The sequence below is a fragment of the Microcaecilia unicolor genome, chromosome 11 (assembly GCF_901765095.1).
Source record: "Microcaecilia unicolor chromosome 11, aMicUni1.1, whole genome shotgun sequence".
Taxonomy (NCBI): domain Eukaryota; kingdom Metazoa; phylum Chordata; class Amphibia; order Gymnophiona; family Siphonopidae; genus Microcaecilia; species Microcaecilia unicolor.
In genome coordinates, this window is record NC_044041.1 from 187,066,514 (window position 1) to 187,086,203 (window position 19,690).

Here is a 19,690-nt window from a genome sequence, read left to right on the forward strand (position 1 = left end):
GCGGACATCAGAACAATAAGGTAGATGTTTGATCATTTTTAACACTAAATGCCTAATTTCTATTATTTGCACTATTCATGATGTAAGCCACATTGAGCCTGCAAAGAGGTGGGAAAATGTGGGATACAAATGCAATAAATAAATAAATAGCTTTTTAAATTGCCCAAATATTAAGTGTTCTACTAATGCAACTTTAAGGACAGTAATTACTCAAGGCATGTGCCCTTAATGTAATGGAATCTTTTAAGGCATTGACCTGTTCTTGGTTCAGGTCTTCCCTTGTTTGTTCTTTTAGTTTTCTTTCAAAGTGCATCCATTTTTATTACCCCTCTTTTTAGATTTTAGAAAGTGTACCTGTATTATAGCTATACCTTATTTTTAGTATTCTCACTTTCCATATTGGATTTCATGTGTGCTTTCAAGGTACCCGGGCTGAAAAAGTGCCAGATACCTACATTGATCAGGTTGGCACATGGCACCATCTTTGGGACACAATTTTCATTTGATTGGGGGGGGGGGGGGGGGGGGGGGGGGGGCAGGGATTGGACTTTCTGAAAGGTGGAATTGTCTTGTGTTTCCTACTGAGAGCGTGCATTTTAGATCTACCAGCCATACTATTGTCATACGTTAGTAGTAGTTGACCGTCTGAAATGCGTGGCATAGTAATTAGAGCAATGGATTAAAAACCAGTTTTCTGGGGTTCATTATCTTCCAGTGACTGTCCTTGTGCCTTTAGGCAAGACATAGTGTCTCCTATTGCCTTAGGTGATACCCACTTAGATTACTAACATTTTGGAGCAGAGACTTTACCTGAATTCAAACCAGGACATGACAAATCCCAGGTATTGGGTCGCCATATTGACTAGAAATTCTCTTTGCTGCTTGGTGGGGAGGATTATTTGGAGTGGCTGATTTAAAGGAGGAGAGAGATGGTGGGATGGGGGGAGAGTGGGGGGCAGGAATGGGCTAAAAGAATGAGAGGAAGTGCAGGACTGTGTGATGAGAGGATGAGGGTGGGAGCAGAGAGACTGGGTGCAGTCGGGGTGGGGGGCGCTGATGGTCCTGTAGTTTCAGTGGTCTGCAGGATTGCATTAAGGGTTTGATTTACTAAGCTTTCTTTTCCCTTGGACAAAGAATGGGAAGAAAGCTTGTTGGACATTGATATACCACCTTTCAATTGCAGGATATCAAAACGATTTACAGAACTAATACGAAAGAAAAGAAAGGAACGACACCTAATAAGATGAAAGGCAGAGAAAAGGAAGATAAGGGAGGACAAAAATGCTCAAATTGGTAGCCTCCAGGTCACCTGCCCCAAAAACCTAGAAGGAGAGGCCGTCAAGGAAGCTCTTAAGCCTGAAGGGGAAGGGCATTTCATAGCATAGTAAATTAGCTCCTAAAGGAGGTGTGGTAGACAACAGAAAAGATCTTTCCCATTCACCCCTACTCGTTTCAGTGGGATGGGGAGGTTTTAGCAGCTGGCTTCTAAATGCAAGCAAATTTATCAAGGTCTGATGTAAATTGCCTTGAGCACTTTTTGGAAAGGTGGGCTAGACACCCCAAAATTATTAAAAAAAAAAAATAACTTCATTGATGTACAGCCTGCTATAATGTGCAGTACCGTGTTGCAGCATGTGGTATGTTGTTCCTATTTTACATAGTGGGACTTGTAATACATACTGCATAGTACTACACATTAGTATGTTTGGTGCTGATAGTGTTCAGTGTATGGGTACCCTGGATAATTCATGTGGAGTGGAGGAGTGGCCTAGTGGTTAGGGTGGTGGACTTTGGTCCTGGGGAACTGAGTTCGATTCCCGGCACAGGCAGCTCCTTGTGAACTCTGGGCAAGTCACTTAACCCTCTATTGCCTGCCGCATAGAGCCTGCCATGAGTGGGAAAGCACGGGGTACAAATGTAACAAAAAAAAATGATGGCTCAATTGGAGAAGCTTTTTGAGTTTTTGAAAGGAGCATTTTGCATTGTCTGGAGTAAAAATCGTGTTTGTTCAGTCTTCCTACCAATAAAATTACTAATCGATTTAAGATGACATTCGAAAAATCTTGCCTGTTTCATTTTGCCTTTACTCGAGTCATGTCCTAATTCCAGTGTTGTGCTGGGATGAGGAGCACCCTACTGGCTAGAGCAGTGAAACTTTGATTCAGGAGATGTCCTGACACGAGTTCAGTGCACTTGTCTGCTGTAAATACTGTGTGACTTTGGGCAGGTAACTGTTTCCCAGTGCTTGGTTAACAGCTCATTTGACTTTGCCAGCCAACAACTTAAAATTCATACCAAATGTTTAACTGTTGGAAAGAGAAGTGCTATGAAAACTAGTATGGAAAAGAGTCTGCAAGTGCAGTGATGTACATTTTGTTTTGCAGTTGTTCCAAAGACCGAATGCTCTGGCAGTTCAGCAGCTGACAGCAGCACAGCAGCAGCAGTATGCATTGGCAGCAGCCCATCAACCTCACATAGGTGAGACCTTCAGATATACTTTTATTGTGTGCCACTGTGTCATTTCCACACAACTAACAAATAGTCTTGGAAAAATTGACAGCAGCATTGGGTTGTTTTGTAGAGTCTCTATCCTTGCACCACTGTTGCCTTCTCTGTCAGTATGCCGTTGCGGTTAGGGCTGTAGGAATATTAATATCATTACTGAGACCAAATGTCCCACAAAGTGCTCCATATGTCTTAATATTTCAGGGAGCACTGTGAGTGATCACTTTGGAATTATGACAGGTTGAGTAAAGGTTTGCTCCTATTCTCATTCAGGTCATATTTGCTTAATTTGTTGTTTGAAATCATTCTGTTTACGGCACTTAAAAAAAAAACCTTTACTTTAAGAGATCTCTTGTATGTCATCTGGATGGGGGAAAAGGGCACAGCGGAGCGGTTCACAAATCCAAGCTAGAGCACAGTTCATGAAAGTTTGATGACAATCAACAAAACCAATAAAATTATGATAGTTTCTTACTTATAGATTCCGTTTCCAGATACAGCTGAATAAGAGGGCTTCCAGTGCCAAGTGAACAAAGGCATGATGTATTAAAATACCTCTTGCTGTTTTCTTTGGCCCTTAATATCAGTAGCTATTGGATTACTGTTGTCACAGGAAGAAAAACATTTAGAGTTTCAGAGGTCCTGCTATAGGCCATATAGATACAGTGATGTCAGGAACTCATATCAGTATGGCAGCAGTGCTCTCTCCCCTTACTACAGTCTTACAAAAATTCCTTTCTTAGCATCACCACCACTGTTCTGAACCAGTGGGTGTTAACAGCCGCTCCCTGATCACAGTTACAGGACCGTATCTGATTGAGCTCGGAGCTTGGCTCCGCAGCCCCTAGTTACACTTCTTAGTGTCACTGTGTGAGACTTTGGTTTGGTCCTATGGGGCCTTGCCCGAGGAGTTTGGGTCCCCATCCTTCCACCTCTCTTGCCTGTTCACCCTGATTGGGTGTATTCCCCACAAGCTCCCTCTGCAGTTTCCAGGCTTTCCAAAAGTGCTCACTTTGGCAGCACACATACAAAAAAAAAAAAAATCATTTGGCCTGGCTAGCTTCATTCCCTTTGTCAGGAGCTAATACTGAGGTACTAAGTAGGGAAGTTTCCTCTAGGCACCCCCAAGGTAGTCTGGGGCGGTTAGGCAGGCCTGCTTGCGTCTGCCATGGGGTAAGGCATGCTGACTACACATGCTGTGCGGCCTTCAGAGCCAGCAGCTGAGACGGGGTAATGGATTATTTTTATAGTGCGTAAATGTGGCTTATTCAGTCTGTCTTTCTCTCATTGAGCGTTTTACATGTGCTGTTCCCTTTCCCTCTTCAGCTAAAATGGATACATTGCTCTCTCACATTTCTTCCAGGGCAAATAGGCAGTTAGAATCCTCTATTCTCTCTCAATTTACTTGGAGAAAGAGAGAAATTCGACTTCTTTGTAGCACAAATCATCTCAGAGCGAGTCTTCATAAATTAACTTGTCCGTGGTTTTGATTCTACTTACTGTATTGAATGTGCACTCCAGGCATCAGAGCACATTTATGCTTTGAATATTTTGATAGTTTCAGAGTAGTACCTCTATATTTTGAGCCTTTCTTCTTAGCAACAGCTTTAGAGTGTTTGTGTCTGGAGACTGCTAGGTGCCTTGGGTGTTCTTCCCTTTAGGGTAGCTCTGCAGTTATAGCCTCATGTCATTGGTCTCTTGTAAGTTTAATTCTGTGCACTTGAAAGTGCCTTAATGTTGTGGTTCTACCATATGTTGCTTCACTATCTTGAAGCTCTTGGATTTTTTTGTATGGATACTTCATGTCAGTGCCTCAGTATCTCAGTACGATTCCAGTACTTGCGTCTTTAATGCCTTTGTAATGCTTAGCGACTCACTAACTATTTTGTGCCTTGAGTTCTTTGGCATGGCGTAGCTCATGGGCGCTTCAGTGCCTTGAGAATGTTCTGATACCTCAAAGGCTCTTTTAATGCCTTGAGTGTTTAGGTATCTCATACATACATTGGCATCTTCTGACATAAACTTTGCCTTTTTAAGCTTTTTTGCTCACCTTGGTGTATTTTGGGAGCCTCTTTGCTTCTGCTCTTTTGGCTTTGTGAGAACAGTCTGCCACCTTTGGTGCAGAAAAATCTTGAGTATGGATACCTTGAGATACTTTCAAGCATTAACATCCCAAGTTTTGTACATCTTAAGGTTTCTGTGACATCTCAGGAGTTCATATTGAGTTCAATTTGAAATGTGACATAGGAGCTCTACTAGTTTCAGCTTGGAAATCCTTAAACCTTCCTCCTGTGTCTCCAGTTTAGTTGTTGTACCCCAGTGTCTTCTGCACACTCTTTTTACAAGCCTTACTTTTACAATTCTTACTTTTGGAAAACAATTTTGTAAGCAAGTAACTGGCTTTTCCCTGCTTTGCTTTTGACCAAGGTGAACTCAGCTAGTTTAAATAAAACAAAATTGCATACCTGTAATGGTTGTTGTCCATGGACAGAAGGATCCTACAGCCACACTGATGGTGATGTCATTGAAGTGGAGTCTAGATTGTCTTCCCTAAGCTCAGAAAACCTGCAAAAGTGTTCCAGAGCTGTGAAGGTGTTCTGTTCTCCTGCTTTTGTGACAGATGCCATCTCTTTCCATAGCATGTTTCATCTTGGGTCAGGTGGGGTGGGAATGTGTGGCTGTAGGAACTTGCTGTCCATGGAGAACATCCATTACAAGTATGTAGCTTTTTCTCCATAGAGAGTGAGGTACTTACCATATAGCCACAGTGATGGTCAGCTGAGGTTTGCAGATGCCATCCAATTCTAGTTCTGTTGCTCTGCAACTCAATTCATTTCAGTGAATGAGGGCTGTTGAAGTGTTATAAAGATATATCCTAAAGTACTGCTTGACCAAAGGCATTGTATGAATTTGACACATGATCACGACAGTAGTGTTTGAAGATGTGTATCAAGGACCCTGTGGCCGTTATGCAGGTGTCCTTTGACGATCTCAGAAGTTGTGCTTTTTTTTGTTGCTGCAGCTCAGAGCATGCTTTCTCTACAATAACAAATGAATAATACAGTCTTTGAAATGCATCAGGATAAGGTCCTTTTATTGACTAGAGCATTCTTCCTTTTAGGGCGAAAAGCAGAGTTGCAAAGATCTGTCTGTTGAATGAGTAATCTACAATAAATCTGGAGTACTTCTGAGATGTGGAATCTGTTTCTGCTTGTTGGTATAAGGTGGCAGATAAAATACTAGTAACACTGTTGATTAATGCAAAAATCTAAGGCTATTTTGGTAGAAATTTCAGATGAGTCTTCAGTAGTATTGATTTTCCAGAATTTGCATATAGAATTTGGAATGCATACAGGGCCTCAACCCCTTCATCTGACGATGTTACAATATTCATCCCCTTCAAACGTGATTTGTCAGAAATCACCAACGAAATTAACCTCGGCTTGCATACCATGAAGTCATGGGCAAATGCATTCAAGCTCAAACTAAATGCAGATAAAACTCATTGCCTCATCCTCTCATCCCGCTACAACTCAAACATTCCCTCAAACCTAATCACCTCAGACTACACTCTTCCTATTTCAGATAATTTGAAAATCCTCGGTGTTATTATTGACAGGAACCTTACATTTGAGAGCCAAGTTAATTCCACAATCAAGAAAATGTTCCACTCAATGTGGAAACTTAAAAGAGTTGAAAACGTTCTTCCCGAGGGCAATATTTTGCAATCTGATAAAATCAATGGTCCTCAGCCATGCCGACTACTCTAACGGAATTTATGCTGGGTGCAAAGAAAATCTTATAAAGACGCTTCAAACTGCTCAAAATACGGCAGCTAGACTTGTATTTGGAAGACCGCGATTCGACAGGGCCACACCCCTTCGTGAAAAATTACATTGGCTACCAGAGAACGTATTACTTTTAAAATTTGTACCCTGGTTCATAAAATTATATATGGTGATGCCCCAGGATATATGTCTTACCTCATAGACTTACCAACCAGAAACTCAATCAGATCATCACGTTCTTTTTTTTAAATCTCCGCCACCCTATTTGCAAAGGATTCAAATACAAATCAGTTCATGGATCCAGCTTCTCATATATAAGTACACAACTCTGGAATGCACTCCCAAAGGCTGCGAAAACTATGTACGACCACCTCAACTTCCAGAAATCACTAAAGACTTTCCTGTTTGAAAAGGCATATCCTAATGATCCAACTTAAATACCTGGATCCAACAACTCAAATAGACCCAAACGTGCTATGAACTTTACATAACCTTCCTCTCTATGCTTCCTAATTGTCTGTACATATCTATTTCATCTAACAACATCACTCTGTATGTGTTTTCTTAACCGGAGGAGGCTTTGCCCCACGGCGCTATGTAAGCCACATTGAGCCTGCAAATGGGTGGGAAAATGTGGGGTACAAATGTAACAAATAAATAAATACAGCTCCTTGATTCTGCATGCTGAAGTTAGTTATCTGGAACCAAGTGTTCTAAGTGAACTTTGGTGTAGGTAGAATTAAAAACCAAAAAGGTGGTTGTCAGTGATGAAGTACTAGATTTAGGTCCCACACCAGGGTGGGTTTTTGTTAAATGGCTTCATTTTAACAAGCCTTTCATAAGGGAACGTTTGTTGATCATATTGTGATGTGCTTCAGTTGTACTAAAATGACCTCACAATGGAGATATGCTAAGGCCAAAATTGGGTAAGTTGTAGGTATTAAAGTAGGATGGATATCGAGCATTGCAATGGGTTTGTCCTATGTTTGCTGCTCCTCCATTTAAACTTATACTGGAATCTTTCCTAGAAGCCAGTAAGATATCCCACCCAGGAAGGTGGCCTGTCATGCAGCCTTCAACATCCAAGCTAATGGTGCCAGTTAGTGAAGACTTGGATGAACTAATTTTTCCTCCTTGCTGTATCAAAATTTGGCATACATGGAAGCATTGTTGACAGTTCTTCAGTGATCTTCGTTAAACACAAGAAGCATTTCTACCTCAGCCAATATAGAATGATTAATATCAGATGTGCTTAGTCTCTGGGTATCTTCTGGATGGTAAAGAAGTTGAGTAGGATTGGTGAATGAGCATAAATAAGTTTTCCTTTCTAGGAAATTGTGAATACATTTGGTACTATCTGTGCTTGACGAAGGTGATGGGAACAGAAAGCTTGGCATTTTTTTTATTTTGATTGGTTGCAATCAGATCCATTTATGAATATCCCCACCTATGGAATAGATTATGGACTACCTTGAGGTTTAAGGACCACGTTTTAGGATCCAATTTCTGGTAAGGCAGCCGGCCAACTGCATTTGTTCTTAAGGCATGTATGAAGGTACATAAAGGTATTCTTAAGGAGATCTAACTTCCATATCTTCTGTGCTTCTTGGCTAGACAATGGCAGTCCATCCCTCCTTGTTTGTTAACATAAAACATTGCCATTTAATGTAGAACAAAATTGGCTACTGAGTCTGGAAATGCTTAAAGGACAAAGCAAATATTTCAAACTGATTAATAGAAACAAGGCTACATATACACATCAGTGTCCAGGACCCTTGCATCCAAAGTTATTCTTAATGAGCTCTGCCCCCATGTTTGTTCAATACCAAGTGAGGCTGGGGGGAATGCATATATTTTCCCTTTAAGATTGGAGAATTTTTCTACCAATGTATTGCTTTCTTGAAAGATTTAGTTAGTGACACTTGATGAGAGAAAGACTGAGCATGCTGGTTCCACTGGAATTTCAGGTGACACACTTCTTCTCTCATATGTAACCACCAAGCTAATGGTACCACATGCACAGTCAAAACCATGTGGCCTTTCAGTTTCTGTAATATGTCTCACTGATGCCTCCTAGAGAATAACTTGAGAACCAGGTTTACTGTTACGCCTGCTCTCAGTTGAGGTAAAAAGATTGTGATCGTTGATGTATGAATTATCACTCCTATAAACTGAATAGGGGTGAGCATTAATTTTGATTCATTTATGAGAAATCCCAGATCTGTGAGCATCTGCACTGCCCTGCTGAAGGAAGTTCTGGATTTTTGTTCTGATTCCTATTAGCCAGCTGTCTGAAGAAGGAGAAACAAATATTTTGTCCTTGTGTAGGTGTTCTGCTGTACCTGTTACACTGTTTGTGAATACCTGTTGGACTGAGGAGAGACTGAACAAGGAACAGCATTACCTTGTATTAATATCGTTTCAGGAAGTCCAAAGTGCTAATATTACTTGTGTTTTGGATATATGGGAATATGTGTGTAGCCATGCTTCAAATGTAAGGTTTTTAAGCAGTTGTCCTTTTGTACAAGAGGTACAATAATGACTAGGTAATTAATCTCGTGCTTTTCTGTTTTTATGTACTTGTTCAGTTCTCAAAGATGTAGTATTGACCAAACACCTCCAGCATTTGGAAGCATTTGAAGTAAAATACTTGATTTTGTTTGCATTATGGTGGTATTTCTATGACATTTGCTACAAGTGGTGCACTGATCTTCTACTGCAGAATTAGATTTTGGTTCAGAGAAGGTAGACAGAAGGTTGGCCTTCTGTTTGGACGCAGTGACTTGGGGTATAATCTGTATTCTCTGATTATCCACCTGTCTGTTATATACTTGCAATTTTCTGGAAAATAACAGCCTCTTTTCCAGAGATATATTGAGGATTTGATGTAGTCAAAACTAGGTGCAGGCTTAGCCTGCTGTTGGTTTGTTGACTTGTATTTTTTTGTGTTTGTTTGTTTTCTTCTTTGTGTTTTCTGGTAGTTCTGTGGAGGTCATGTAAGGATAAATGGTATGGTTGGTGCCTTTTATATTGATAATAGGGTCGTCTTTAAGTATGATATTGTGATATTTGGGAAGAAGTGTATTTCTCAGTATTCTCTACTGCTAATGACTGGAGTTGAACAAGCAATTATCATTGATTGAGGAAATATCTCCTTACCTTTTTTTCTCCAGAGAAATTCTCTCCTGTACAAGGAGCACTGTTATTTGTTCATGTATATCTTCACCGAGACTGGAAGCCTATAGCCATGCCATTCCTCGTCGCTATTGCTATGGCTGGTCCTTTTGGTACTGTATCATGTCATGAGGTATTTGGTGCATTCATTTCACTCTTGAATTGCTGACAGGTTTGACCCAGACACTTCTTTTAGATTTGAAAGGTGAAGAATCTTGAAGTTTTTCTATGATATCTAGAAACTGGATCGTTCAGAATTAACATGCAGCTATTCCTGAATTTAGCATCCTATTTTATTTTCTTAACTATCATATCAGGTAGTTGTGGATCTTTCCCAAGGGGAGTACTAGTAAGTCTTTGAACTTCTGTATCTTTTTATGGCTGATTAAACTACCACAGAATGACAAGGCAATTGAAGATTTTTGTGTCCATTCACTAGTTTTATTCAATGTTTAGTTTCCAATCTTTTTGATGTACACTATGTGGAGAAATGTGTTTACCGTGTCTTTACATGTTGCTACGAGAGAATTTTCAATTACTTAGCTTCCCACCATTCAGCTTATGTTCTTATGTTGTGTTCATCAACCAGCAGGTGGAGATAGAGAACTGAAAACTGTGTTGAGACTTATCTCTCTTGGCATCCACTCCAGCTCCTCAGTATTTTCTATCTCCACCAGGTGGTTGGGCACACTTTTTAGCCTCTGGTTCTAAGTGATTTGCTCCTGGTCCATTTGGTCAGCTGGTCCCCATTTGAGTTTTGCAGGTGGCTTGAGTCTGCAGAGTCATATCTGGAGGTCTCTGGTGCCCCATGAATTTGCTTCTTTCTTCCCTTCACCTCTCCTGTTGAGCTCTCCTTTTCCAGCATAATAACCTTAAAGAAAAAAAAAAAGAGGAAAAAGGTATATTGAAGAGCGTGGGTCCTAATTCTTTTTCATCTGGGGTAAGGCTTGGGAAGTACAGATGGCTGTGGTAAGTCGGTCTAAAGTTTGTCACGGAACTGCTTGGAGGTCTGCAAGTTCTACTTGGGGAAGGATCCTGACTGACCAGTTGGGAATGCGTTGTGCTGTGCTTGTGCTAGTCATGGTGAATAGCTTCTGCTGTGGAGGTAGTTAAGTGGTTTTCCCACTGTGGGACCCACGGGCTGGTGTTGGGGTATTGCAGTGTGCAAGCTGGGAGTCCCACGGGACATGGGAGAAATGATTGGTGGCAGCACTTCTTTGGATTTGGCATAGCATCTGAATATGCTAGGGACTTTGGGCTCTCTGGCAGGGCCGATGCGCAGTTTGATGTAGGAGAGCATGGGAATGGAAGCCATTTTTTCAGGGCCGACTGGCAGTGAGGAACAGCCTCTGTTCATGAACAGAGCACAGTCACCATTTTACAACTTCAGGATCCGACAGAGCATTCAGCTGCTTCTGGATCTTTTTCTCCGGTGTTTATATTGCTCTTACAACAGGCCTATTTACTGAAGTAGGGAGTGTCGGTTGCTGCAAGGTTCTTAAGTTTCTCACCCCACTGCCCCTCCAGCTCCTAAGAGATTTAACATCATCTGTCCATTCCTGGAGGTCTATTTCTGCTTCTTCCTCCTTACCTGATGTGCCTTCGGTCTATTCAGAGTAGTCATTGTTAAAGGAGGTATTAGAGGAGAGAGAGTTACCTCCTTAGGAGGAGATAACCTGAAAATACTGAGGTTGTTTCATAGAGAGGGGCTCAATACTCTTATTTCTGATGTGTATGCAGTTCTTTCCATTGAGATGCTTTCTGCTTTGGCGTCAGAAGTTTGATCTTCATAAATCATGATTGGGCTTAGTTGTCCTTCTAAGACAGGTGTGTCTAACCTCTTCCCTCACCAGGTCAGGTTTTCAGGATTTCCCCAATGAATATCCATGAGATCTATGTGCATACAGTGGAGGCAGTGCATGCAAATTCTCATTCATATTCATTGGGAAATCCTGAAAAACTACCTGGATTGAGGCCCTCGAGGACCAAGGTTTGGACAACCCTGTTGAATGTCTGGATGCATAGGGAAAGTCTTACAAGACTTGGTTACAACAGAATGGGCTTAAAGAGGAAAGAGCAATGGCTCACCTCTACTGTTGGTTCTAGAGGGGAAAGATAAACTGCAGCTTCCCAGGGTGGACTCTTTTGTTACGGCGGTGACAAAGACAACCACGTTTCTGTTGGAAGGGGGGCATTGCCCTAAATGACTTACAGGATAGGAAGCTAGAAGACGCACGGAAACGCACGCCTTTGAAGAGGCCTCTTTTGGCCTTCAAGCGAGAGTGTGCAGCTCATCCATGGCAACAGCATGCCTGAAGAAGCATCAACAGTCTGCAACAGAAGACGGGCACCATAATACCCAGCTGGAAGTGGGGTTGGCCTACTTGGTGGATGCTATTTGAGATTTTACAGGTTACGACCCACAGTATGTCTTTGGCTGTCGAGGAACAGGGCAGTGCGGAATGCCTTTATGCGATTTCACTCCCTTTCAGAGTTGTCTCCGACAGTGTGATGGTGGTGGCTTATATCAGTAAGCAAGGCGGGACCAACAGATGACCAGTGATGCTGGTGGTGGCCTCCCCTAATGAGTTTGGTGGAGAGAAATCGTCTCTGCTTGTCTGCTGCTCACATCACTTCATCATTGAATGTAGAGGTGGACTTTCTCAGCAGGCACTCTTTGGACCCGTGAAAATAGGAACTATCCAGGCAGGGTTTTCAGCTGATAGTGGACCAATGGGGTTCTTCTTCACTTGATGGTGACTAAAAGGAATGCCAAAGTGCTCGTGTTCTTCAGCCTTCAGAAATAACTGGGATCAATTCCTTACTATAGCCCAGGCTGGAGACATATCTACTGTATGTGTTCCCTTCTTGGCCCATTGTAGGCTGTGTGTTGAAAAGAATTGCATTGCACTGGGGTTGAATAATTCTCATAGTTATGGATTGGCCCCAGAATGCGGACCTGATTTGACTGCTGGACGGGGATCCTCTCCATCCCCTGCAGGTAACTGGCCTACTGAAGCAAGGCCCGGTGCTCATGGAGGATTCATGCCCCTTTGGTCATACGGCATAGCCATTGAAAGGACTCAGTTGAGATGACAAGGTGCTCAAATCTGATTCGACTGCTGGAAGGGGTTCATCTATCTTCTGCAGATACACGGCCTACCAAAGCAAGGTCCCGTGCTCACGGAGGATCCATGTCCCTTTGATCTTATGGCCATTGAAAGGGCTTGATTAAAACAAAAACCTTATTCTGATTTTGGTCATTGCTATCTTGCTTTTAGGCTCAGGAACTCTACATCTATGGCTATGTGAGGGTGTGGGGGGACGTTCAAGGGCTGATGTTCTGAGCCTGGATGTTCTCCCTTCTCTGTTCAGATTGCGCACATCCTAACATTTCTCCAGGCAGGTCTTCAGAAACTATTGGCATTGGGTTCTCTAGTAGTTCAGGTTGCGGCTTTAGCCTGTTTCAGGTGCTGACTACAGAAGGTGTCTTGTGTGGCTTACCTGGATATCATTGGATTCTTGCAGGGAGCAGACTGTTTATAGCCTTCATTTTGAACGGCTTCCCTTTCGTACACTATGTCCAGAGTGGAACCTTTGTCTTTCGAGCTCTTCAAAAGCTTCCTTTTGAGCCATTCCAGGAGGCCTCTTTGAAAGATCTTATGCTAAAGACAGCATTCTTGGTGGCTGTTGCATTGGTAGGTAGGGTTTCAGAGCTTCAGGATCTCTCTTGCCAGGATCCCTGTCTTCTTTTCGCAGGCAGGAGTATCCCTGTGCATGGTTCCTTCTTTCTTCCGAAAGTGGTATCAGTATTTCATCTCAACCAATCTGTAGAGCTTATGTCCTTTTGCAGAGAGGATGAAGAGGCTCAGTATTCTTCCTTGAAGCTTTTCAATGTGCGTAGAGTCCTCATTAGATATCTGGAAGTAATAAATGAGTTTCACAAACCGGACAGACTGTGGTTTTTGTTTAAGCAGAGGCTCATCCTCATGGCTTCCAAGCCCACAGTTACTAAGTGGCTTTAAGTAGACCGTCATGTCAGCTTATTTGCTTGCGGTGAAGCAGGTTCTTCAAGCCTTGTGGGTTCATTCTACGAGGCGAACAGCAGCATCCTGGGTGGAGACTAATGTGGTCAGCGCTTCATACCTTTGCCAAACACTACAGGGTGGACATTGTAGTATGCACGGAAGGTACTTATGGGGCTTCGATCCTCAGGGCGGCAGTACCAGGATGCCACCCACTATAGGGATTGCTTTTAAATATCCCACAGGTTCTAGAATAGTTTGAAACCATATAATGGAAGGAGAAATTAAATCTTACCTGATAATTTTCTTTCTATTATTCCTTCCCACTGTTTCAGAAGCCTGCCCGAGATTTCCGAGATGTTTACTCATTGTGAAGTAATGGGTCAAATAACTGTCACCTTGCATGGTGCTTCCTGCATATCTCTTGTTCTCTACAAGTTGTCTAGAGATGAGAGAGATCCACACGTTTGTTCATCTGGTTAGTGTTAGGTTAGTGAGTTTAAGGTTGTTATGGTTGTTCTGAGTATCTTTACTGCTTGTCTAAGTAAATACTGAGGAGCCGGATTGGTTGCTGAGAAAGAGATCTCAGCTCAGCTCTTTATCTCTACCTGCTGATTGATGGACACAACTATCCCACAGGTTCTGGACTAGTGGAAAGAAAACTATTAGGTAAGACCTAATTTCTCCTTTTGCACAGGTAGTATGAGCACATTCCTGGGAGCATATAGATATTTGAACATCCCTAAAAACCCTAATCCTAGGATTGGGTTTACCTTGAGTAGTTAAAGATAACTCCTTTGATTTTTGACAAAACTTCGGATAAGATGGGTCTTCTGGTTGAGATTTTGTTCTTTGGTTATGGCGGAGAGTGGTATGAAGAGATCCCCCAAACAGTTTTGATGTGGAGACATTAATGGACTTTGACTTAGCTCAGATATTTGGATCTCAGTCTTGACATTCTGGGTAAGCTCGGTTTAAGATTCATTCTTCTACCAATGATCTAGATAGTCTGTCCGAATTTCAACTTTCTCACCATCAGGGAAATATCCTCACTTCTGCTTTTCTTTGAGTGCTTAGAGATGAAGGAGGTCTAGACATATTTGAACCATAGGGCTCTTTAAGGAATTCTTTCCACAAGTCTGTTTGGACTGGTTGTAGTGAGGAGGAGATCAGCAAGAATTATCCCTGGAGTGGCTTGAAAGTGGAGGTATTAAATGAACTGACTTCTTTGCTTTAGTCCTGGTACCAGTATTAGAGGATTAAGTGCCTCTATGATCGGTTTTTGCTCCTATAAGGTCTTACCTGTAGCTTGTCCTCCATTCTTCCTTGTCTCAGCACTGAGTTTCCTCTTTCAGTGGAGTTTTCCCGATGAGTTGTTGGTGTAAGGCGTTGCTGTCTCGGCGCACTCTTCCTCAGCTCAGAGCCCAAGGAAGAGAACTTTTCCACATGGTCTCTCGGCACTGAGAAATCCATTGCCTTATTTGGGCTTGATGCCTTTGGGGTGATTTATTGGCACCAGTGCAAGAAGGTTCTGCCACCGAGAGAAGGTGGTTATCTGAAGTCCCTGGCTTGCTTTTCTCATCTCCAGCTGAGAGCATTTATATGGCAGTGCTGTTTTGGCTGTTCACATTTTTTTCTGAATGTTTGTCCCATTTTTTTTTTTTTTTTTAAATCTCTGATGTGAGGTCACATTTTCTTTCAAGGTACTGCTTTAATTTCAGCTCTTATCTAACCAGAACTTGGAATAATTATTGACTTTGTGAGATGCTCCCATTTAACAGACCCATTGCTCATGTAAGTCTGGATAGTGCTTGAATACAGCTTTTTGTTTTCCCCTCTGGCATTATAAAAAAAAACCTTCTCCAAGATTGAACTCAATTGTTGAAGTTTTAATTTTCTTACTGACAGAAGCCAGCTCCTGACTGCAGATGAAAAAAAATGATGGTATTTCTCATAAGCAGGAGCATGAGAACACCTGCGCAGCCTCAGAAAACTGTTTCACAGTTTTCTGTGCTCTGGGAAGGTAATTCAGCTTCTGCTTTGTCCCTGATGACATCATCAGTATGACTGAGAAGCAAATGGAAGCCATGCAGAAGACACCGCAAAAAGGGACAGTAAAGATTGGATTCCTGGAAGGACAAGAATTAGATCGATTGATGTCAGTTGATGGGGGGGAGGGAAGATTTCTTTTTGAAGATCTACCTATGGAAAGTAGGGTGCCAACGGGACACTTCTAATTTGCTTTTGAAGGTGTACCATGGAAAGCCTAGTATAGCTCGTGAAATATTACTTGTGGTGACCATTTTAATCTTTTAGTGGCATGCCTAGAAATTTTATTTTTTATGGTAAGACTCTGACATAATGAATAGATTTGAAGTCCTGACAGAAAGAAGACAACGATGGTGAAGTATGCTTTCTTATAAAGACACGCTCTGAAATCTAAGCAATTGCAATTTGTTGATTATCGTGTGGAAATGACACTTCGCTCACCTATGTATAATTTTTGTGTCAATAGATAATTGGTGCAGGTGATGTAGAGGTTACATTGCAGACAGATCAGGCATCATTGTTTTTCTTTATTTCTTTTTTTTTTTTTTTTTTTTTTTCAAAGCCATTGTTAGCAAGCTTTTAGTTACTTAAGATTTAACCAGGTGCTGTTAAATATAAAAGGGAAAAATGGAGAGCTGTTCATCGTGAATGCAAAGAAAAAGCATAATCTATAGAGCCTCAACCCAAATTGCTGATTATAATCTAAGAGACTAGAAAAAGACAAATTCTAGAGAGAAGGAACAGTTTAAAAATATCTCTCTATATAAAAAGCAACACCAACGTTCTATGAAGCCTCCAGCCGGAAGTGTGAAGGGGGCGAGATATCCGGTTTCCCTATGAGTGTCTGCCCCGCCCTCTCTGTAACACAGTCAGTGAAGGAAAACAGCAGAGCAGGAAATCAAATCGCTGGCTCTGTAACAGTGAAGGACTCAGAGGGGGGAGGGGAGAGAGGCCAGAGGGCAGGGACACACACACTCCCACAGGCACACAGAAGAAAACATTGCTAGCCCCCGTTTCATTTGCATCAGAAACGGGGCTTTTTAGAGCACGAAATCAAATCGCTGGCTCTGTAACACTGAAGGACAGAGGGGGGAGGGGAGAGAGGCCAGAGGGCAGGGACACACACACTCCCACATGCACACAAAAGAAAACATTGCTAGCCCCCGTTTCATTTGCATCAGAAACGGGGCTTTTTTACTAGTATATATATATATTCTTATTGCAGAATTTACTTAAGACGGGACATTTTAAGGCTTTATAAATATTTGTAAGGGCAATATGAATCATTTTCACAGGAGCAATAAGAGAACATCTTATTAGCATACTGTTTTATGTAACAGGATATTAATTTTTGAAATAGTTTTTAACTAAAGCCACCTGAAAAATAATAATTTGCTTTGAAATAGCTTAAAAGTTGAAGAAATAGTAACTTATTGGAGCCTGGAGAGAATTTGATGTGATTTCCTAGCTTTTTTTTTTTTTTTTTTTTTACTTTTTAGGTCAATCCATTTTCTTTTTTGATCCTTCATATCCAGGAAAGAGTTTTCAGTAGTATGTCAGTATTCTGGTTAGGGCTGCAGTTCTATCGAAGTTTGTTTTACTGACAGGTATGTTTTCAGCAGGTTTAGCTCCTGCCGCGTTTGTCCCCAATCCATACATCATCAGCGCTCCTCCAGGAACAGATCCGTATGCAGCAGGACTGGCAGCGGCAGCTACATTAGGTGAGGTGCTTTAACCAACTATCTGTGGTTTAAAAAAAAAATCAATCCTGTGAATTTGCTACTAGTAAAACATGCCAGAATAGAATTATTGGCAGTGATGTCTTTAGCAAAGCATCTGCCTTTCCAGTGTGCTTGAACACTTGCTCTTGTACTGACACTTAAAAGTTCTTCACTAGTAGCTGTCATGATGATCATTTTAGACCGTGGTAGTATATAGGCCACCAGTTGAACCAGTTGATTTCAAAATCACAGTTTTTGAATACAATCAGCAGTTTCTCTGATTTGCCACAAGTAGGATGATAGGGTGTAGTCTCACTGGGACCTTTTTCCCCCAGTTTAATTTAGCAGATGCCTTTATCTAGGGGTAAATAGACTGTAGACCCACAGTCTCCATCTTTTCTCTTTCCATTGTTTCTTAGACTACTAACTAAAGTGATTGTGATTGATGCTTTGGAATGGAAAAAAGGCAAAGGAAACTGTGGAGCCTGGTAGATGCGTTCTTGGTTCCTTAATAGAAATTGTCTCTATTTTTTTCTAGAGCAACACCTCGATTCTTCACTCTCCATGTAGTAATGATTGTCTTTCTACTTGGGGCAGGTTTTAGTTTTGTGGCAGCTCTGCTGTAATAGCTTAGATGTGAACAAAACGGGTAAAGGTGAAAGACACTGGAACCTTTAGGTATGTTAACCTGAGACTTCCAGTGCTAGTGGAACAAAATCCCTTGGGTCCCATAGAAAGGAAAATCCCTATCCTTGCGTCTGTCATGCATGTTGTATTTTAAGATGTAATGGTTGATTTTACTCCTGATATTCACATATTCTCCGTGATAATACTTTTTGTGCCTAATTTTACCCACCTACAGTTGGGTAATGCCATTCTGTTCTTCTTTTCCACTGTGGTTTTCTGTGCTTTGAGTTTCAGTTGAAAGGCTATTCCTGCTTTTTTTGGTGTGTGATTTTTGGCATTCCATCCTATAAAAGCTTGCATTTTTGGATGAAGGATGTTGTGAAAGAGGAATGAGTGTGCAAAGTTACATCTCAGTCACCAGCCAGGAGCAAACAGTCAGGCTTACATGTGGAGAATGAGGTTTTGGTTTGGGCAGCCATGTATCCAAGTATTAGGAAAAGTATATAAGGACTGCAGTAGGCAGGAATGCAAGGGTTTTTACATTGTGTTACAAGACTTTTGTCTGTCCTAGAGTTTAATCCTTTAAAAAATGTGATTGAACAGGGATTTGTTTACCTCTTTAACAGAGTGTTGCAGGGTATCTAAACATAAAAAAAGAAAGACTTTTTTTTTTTCAGGCCACTTTCCAAAGTAGAGAAGTTTGCTTTTTTTGTGTTTTCTAAATAGGTAGATTAGGGAAATTTATGGAAAACAGTGCAAGTGAAACCAACAATTGCTAAAACTTTTCCAAGCAAAATAGGGTAGGTTTTTGAAGGAAAAATATTATTATGGTATAATTAGACTCTGCAGTATTAACTAAAAATACAGTATTTTCTTTAGTATTTTTGCCTTCTTTTGGCTTAATATGCACTGGTGGCTGTGAGGCAGTTAGAGAGTTGGTAGTGACGAACCTCTGGTCTTCCATCTTTACAGACTTGTTAACTGTATGTACTTTAACCAGCTTGCTTTATTTATGTAGACAGTTGTCTTTTTGTTTTCATTAGATAGCATGTTTTATTCTTTACCCTACTTGATTCATTCATAGCTCTCCAATGAAAGGAGCAAAGCTCCTGAAAGTTAGCCAAAAGATATATTATGTTACTTGAACAAGAAGATTTCAGCCACAGCATTTTGTTGTCCCTTATTTCCACGTAGTATCCCAGCAACAATTGTAAACTATTTTAAATTCCATTTGTCCTGGGATTCTTGGTGGTGAGGTGTATATTACTCTTGATATTTCTGTTGTGACTTTGACAGTATTTCTTGTTTGGTGGGTCCTGTGTTTGAATGTTAGCAAGCATTAACCAAAGCCGGGGCAGTCACTGACAGTAGTGTACCAGTGAAAGTTAAGAAGTTCTAGTTGGTCTCCGACAGTCTGGCGATGATGACACACTTGCCCTCACTGAGAACACTGTTCGTTAATGAGAACTTTTAATGTACTCAGAAAGACTGAGCCAGACTTGGAGAACACGTTTGTGATGGTACTCGGAACTGTAGTGTCCTGAGACTTGAGCTGTTTTATATTTTTTGTTTTAGGGTTGTATAGATTGGGAAAGCAGGGTTTAGAAATAGTTCTAAAAATAAAATGTTTTCTGATTTGTACTTATCTGTTTTTGACATTTATAGACCACATTAAAAATGTGTGGCTAGTTTGTACACTTGGTCTTGAACTGAGAGTATTGACCTTGCTCAGTTTTTTGGCTTTGGTCATAACCTGACCTCTCAGTCTGACCTAACTCAATCTTCGGTTGTCATTGAAATA

At 41.3% G+C, this 19,690-nt stretch overlaps 1 protein-coding gene and 1 non-coding gene across 7 annotated transcripts in view; both read left to right on the top strand.

Annotated features, from left to right (window-relative positions):
- The window catches only part of PUM1 (pumilio RNA binding family member 1), a 191,264-nt gene that overhangs the window by 91,428 nt on the left and 80,146 nt on the right, over nt 1-19,690 (top strand). For 4 of the 6 annotated variants that reach the window (XM_030217567.1, XM_030217569.1, XM_030217572.1 and 1 more), the window contains 2 exons: nt 2,385-2,478; nt 17,149-17,262. In XM_030217567.1, coding sequence (XP_030073427.1) covers nt 2,385-2,478; nt 17,149-17,262 — 208 coding nt within the window. The remainder of the gene's footprint in view (nt 1-2,384; nt 2,479-17,148; nt 17,263-19,690) is intronic. The other 2 variants (XM_030217570.1, XM_030217571.1) reach the window with 2 other exon arrangements.
- On the top strand, nt 19,303-19,387 carry LOC115481278. Its single transcript, XR_003943933.1, has one exon. It is a non-coding gene; the product is annotated as a small nucleolar RNA SNORD103/SNORD85 (small nucleolar RNA).